Raw genomic sequence first — 4,727 nt, 5'->3', positions numbered from 1 at the left:
CTGTATCATCACTCACTGAGTTACAGTACAGATACACTGTGATATCACCACTCACTGAGTTACAGTACAGATACACTGTAGTACAGCACCACTCACTGAGTTACAGTCACAGTACAGATACACTGTAGTACATCACCACTCACTATCTGTACTGTGACTGTAACTCAGTGAGTGGTGCTGTACTACAGTGTATCTGTGACTGTAACTCAGTGAGTGGTGATGTACTACAGTGTATCTGTGACTGTAACTCAGTGAGTGGTGATGTACTACAGTGTATCTGTGACTGTAACTCAGTGAGTGGTGATGTACTACAGTGTATCTGTGACTGTAACTCAGTGAGTGGTGATGTACTACAGTGTATCTGTACTGTGACTGTAACTCAGTGAGTGGTGCTGTACTACAGTGTATCTGTGACTGTAACTCAGTGAGTGGTGATGTACTACAGTGTATCTGTGACTAACTCAGTGAGTGGTGATGTACTACAGTGTATCTGTACTGTAACTCAGTGAGTGGTGATGTACTACAGTGTATCTGTACTGTGACTGTAACTCAGTGAGTGGTGATGTACTACAGTGTATCTGTGACTGTAACTCAGTGAGTGGTGCTGTACTACAGTGTATCTGTGACTGTAACTCAGTGAGTGGTGATGTACTACAGTGTATCTGTGACTAACTCAGTGAGTGGTGATGTACTACAGTGTATCTGTGACTAACTCAGTGAGTGGTGATGTACTACAGTGTATCTGTGACTGTAACTCAGTGAGTGGTGATGTACTACAGTGTATCTGTGACTGTAACTCAGTGAGTGGTGATGTGTTGCCCCTTGAAACAGACGGAGCCCAACGTGAGGAATAAGATCCTTTACCTGATCCAGGCCTGGGCCCACGCCTTCCGCAACGAGCCCAAATACAAGGTGGTTCAGGACACGTACCAGATCATGAAGGTGGAGGGTAAGTCAGATCCCAGATCAGCCCCTAGCCCCCTAGACACTCCTGAAGACCTGAGAAGATTGGCTCGGTGGAGGGTAAGTCAGATCCCAGATCAGCCCCTAGCCCCCTAGACACTCCTGAAGACCTGAGAAGATTGGCTTGGTGGAGGAAACACGGTGGCAGCTGTCGTCCCTTCCTTCTCAGGTGTCCTCAGGTTTTCCATCGGGTCTGGAGGTTGGCTATGATCTGGGATTCAGACACACAGTCACTAACACACAGCAAAACAGAATAGAGTAGTGTCACAGTAAATATTGATCTTGTATTAAAAAAAATCTTTATCCTGTATTGTTGGACATCTTGTATCTCCTGTTGTTCCAGGTCACGTGTTTCCAGAGTTCAAGGAGAGTGACGCCATGTTTGCTGCAGAGAGAGTAAGAGTCTTCCTCTCACTGATGTTGTTCTGGTTCGATACATCCTTACTACTGAATGTTCTCAGCTTGTTAGGAGGACCTCTAATGTCTCTCTCTCTCTGTGTGTGTCCAGGCTCCAGATTGGGTGGATGCGGAGGAGTGTCATCGCTGCCGGGTTCAGTTTGGAGTGATGACTAGAAAGGTAAGGTAGCATGGCATACTGGCAGGAGGACGGACTGGCAGAATGACAGACTGGCGGGAGGGGAGGACGGACTGGCGGGAGGGGAGGACGGACTGGCGGAATGACAGACTGGCGGGAGGGAGGACAGACTGGCGGGAGGGAGGGAGGACGGACTGGCGGGAAGGAGGGAGGACGGACTGGCGGGAGGGAGGGGGAGGGAGGGGAGGACGGGCGGGAGGGAGGGAGGGAGGACCGGACTGGCGGGAGGGAGGGAGGGATGACGGACTGGCGGGAGGGGAGGGGGACGGACTGGCGGGAGGGAGGGAGGGACGGACTGGCGGGAGGAGGGAGGGACGGACTGGCGGGAGGGAGGGACGGACTGGCGGGAGGGAGGACGGACTGGCAAGGGAGGGAGGGAGGGAGGATGGACTGGAGGGAGGGAGGGAGGACGGACTGGCGGGAGGGAGGAGGATGACGGACTGGCGGGAGGGAGGGGGACGGACTGGCGGGAGGGAGGGAGGGACTTGACTGGCGGGAGGGAGGGAGGGACGGACTGGCGGGAGGGAGAGAGGGAGGGAGGACGGACTGGCGGGAGGGAGAGAGGGAGGGAGGGGACGGACTGGCGGAGGGAGAGAGGGAGGGAGGACGGACTGGCGGGAGGGAGAGAGAGAGGAGGGAGGAGGGAGGACGGACTGACGGGAGGGAGGAGGGAGGAGGAAGGACTGGCGGGAGGGAGGGAGGGATGACGGACTGGCGGGAGGGAGGGGGACTGACTGGCGGGAGGGGAGGGAGGGACGGACTGGCGGAGGGAGAGAGGGAGGAGGACGGACTGGCAGGGAGGGAGAGAGGAGGGAGGACGGACTGGCGGGAGGGAGAGAGGGAGGGAGGACTGACTGGCGGGAGGAGAGAGAGAGGGAGGAGGGAGGGAGGGAGGACGGACTGACGGGAGGGGAGGGAGGGAGGGAGGAAGGACTGGCGGGAGGGAGGGGAGGACGGACTGGCGGGAGGGAGGGAGGACGGACTGGCGGGGAGGGGAGGACTTGACTGGCGGAATGACAGACTGGCGGGAGGGAGGACAGACTGGCGGGAGGGAGGGAGGGACGGACTGGCATGGGAGGGGAGGGAGGACGGACTGGCGGAGGAGGGGAGGGAGGATGGACTGGGAGGGGAGGAGGGGAGGGAGGACGGACTGGCGGGGAGGGAGGGGGACGGACTGGGAGGGAGGAGGGACGGAGGGAGGGAGACGGACTGGCTGGGAGGGAGGACGGACTGGCGGAGGGAGGATGGACTGGCGGGAGGGAGGGAGGGAGGGAGGGAGGACTGGCGGGAGGGAGGACGGACTGGCGGGAGGGAGGACGGACTGGCGGGAGGGAGGGAGGACGGGCTGGCGGAGGGAGAGAGGGAGGACGGACTGGCGGGAGAGAGGAGGGAGGAGGACGGACTGGCGGGAGGGAGAGAGAGGGAGGGAGGACTGACTGGCGGGGAGGGAGAGAGGGAGGGAGGACGGACTGGCGGGAGGGAGAGAGGGAGGGAGGACGGACTGCCGGGAGGGAGAGAGAGAGGGAGGGAGGGAGGACTGACGGGGAGGGAGGGAGGGAGGACGGACTGGCGGAGGAGGGAGGACGGACTGGCGGGAGAGAGGGAGGGAGGACGGACAAGGGGCAGGGGAGGGAGGAGGACGGACTGGTGGGAGGGAGGACTGACTGGAGGGAGGGAGGGAGGGAGGACGGACTGGCGGGAGAGAGAGAGGGAGGGAGGGGAGGGAGGGAGGGAGGAGTGGACTGGAGGGAGGAGGGAGGACTGGTGGGGGAGGAGGACGGGCGGGGAGGAGGAGGACGGACTGGCGGGAGGAGGACGGACGGAACTGGCGGAGGGAGGGAGGACGGACTGGCGGGGAGGGAGGAGGACGGACTGGCGGGAGGGAGAGAGGGAGGAATGAGGACTGGACGGGAGGGAGGGAGGGAGGACAGACTGGCGGGAGGGAGAGAGGAGGGAGGACGGACTGGCGGGAGGGAGAGAGGAGGGAGGACGGACGGGCGGGAGGGAGAGAGGGAGGGAGGACGGACTGGCGGGAGGGAGAGAGGGAGGGAGGACGGACTGGCGGGAGGAGAGAGAGAGGGAGGGAGGAGGACGGACTGACGGGAGGGAGGGAGGGAGGGGGGAGGGAGGACGGACTGGCGGGAGGGAGGGAGGACGGACTGGTGGGAGGGAGGAGGATCATGGAGGGAGGGAGGGAGGACGGACTGGCGGGGAGAGAGGGAGGGGGGAGGGAGGACTGGAGGGAGGGGAGGGGGAGGACGGACCAGCGGGGGGAGGAGGACGGACTGGTGGGAGGGAGGACGGACGGACTGGCGGGAGGGAGGGAGGACGGACTGGCGGGAGGGAGGGAGGACGGACTGGCGGAGGGGAGAGGGAGGGAGGGAGGACGGACTGGCGGGGAGGGAGGAGACAGACTGGCGGGAGGGAGGGAGGGAGGACGGACTGGCGGGAGGGAGAGAGGGAGGGAGGATGACTGGAGGGAGGGAGAGAGGGAGGGAGGACGGACTGGGAGGGAGAGAGGGGAGGGAGGACGGACTGGCGGGAGGGAGGAGGACGGACTGGGGAGAGAGGGAGGGAGGGAGGACGGACTGGCGGGAGGGAGAGAGGGAGGACGGACTGGCGGAGGGAGGGAGGGAGGGAGGACGGACTGGCGGGAGGGAGGGAGGGAGGGAGGGAGGGAGGGAGGACCGGACTGGCGGGAGGGAGGGAGGGAGGACGGACTGGCGGGAGGGAGAGAGAGAGAGAGGAGGGAGGACGGACTGGCGGGAGGGAGGGAGGACGGACTGGCGGAGAGAGAGGGAGGGAGGGAGGACTTGACTGGCGGGAGGGAGAGAGGAGGACTTGACTGGCGGGAGGGAGGGAGGGAGGACGGACTGGCGAGAGGGAGGGAGGACGGACTGGCGGGAGGGAGAGAGAGAGGGAGGAGGGAGGACGGACTGGCGGGAGGGAGGGAGGACGGACTGGCTAGAGGGAGGGAGGGATTGATTGGCGGGGAGGGAGGGAGGACGGACTCGGGAGGGAGGACGGACTGGCGGGAGGGGGAGGAGGGAGGGAGGACGGACTGGCGGGAGAGAGGGAGGGAGGGAGGGAGGACTGGCGGGAGGGAGAGAGGGAGGACGGACTGGAGGGAGAGAGGGAGGACGGACTGGCGGGAGGGGAGGACGGACGG

General features: G+C 63.3%; 1 protein-coding gene across 1 annotated transcript; it reads left to right on the top strand.

Annotated features, from left to right (window-relative positions):
• The first annotated feature begins 326 nt into the window (after positions 1–326).
• On the top strand, positions 327–1,592 carry LOC135564778 (hepatocyte growth factor-regulated tyrosine kinase substrate-like). The gene is made up of 3 exons (XM_065010832.1): positions 327–949; positions 1,307–1,359; positions 1,472–1,592. The coding sequence occupies exons 1-3, from the start codon at positions 811–813 to the stop codon at positions 1,547–1,549; spliced, it is 270 nt and encodes an 89-aa protein (XP_064866904.1). The 5' UTR covers positions 327–810; the 3' UTR covers positions 1,550–1,592.
• Positions 1,593–4,727: the final 3,135 nt, after the last annotated feature.

The sequence above is a fragment of the Oncorhynchus nerka genome, linkage group LG26, assembly GCF_034236695.1.
Source record: "Oncorhynchus nerka isolate Pitt River linkage group LG26, Oner_Uvic_2.0, whole genome shotgun sequence".
Taxonomy (NCBI): Eukaryota; Metazoa; Chordata; class Actinopteri; order Salmoniformes; family Salmonidae; genus Oncorhynchus; species Oncorhynchus nerka.
Note: the sequence above shows the minus strand (reverse complement) of the source record. Positions and strands in the feature narration are given on the sequence as shown.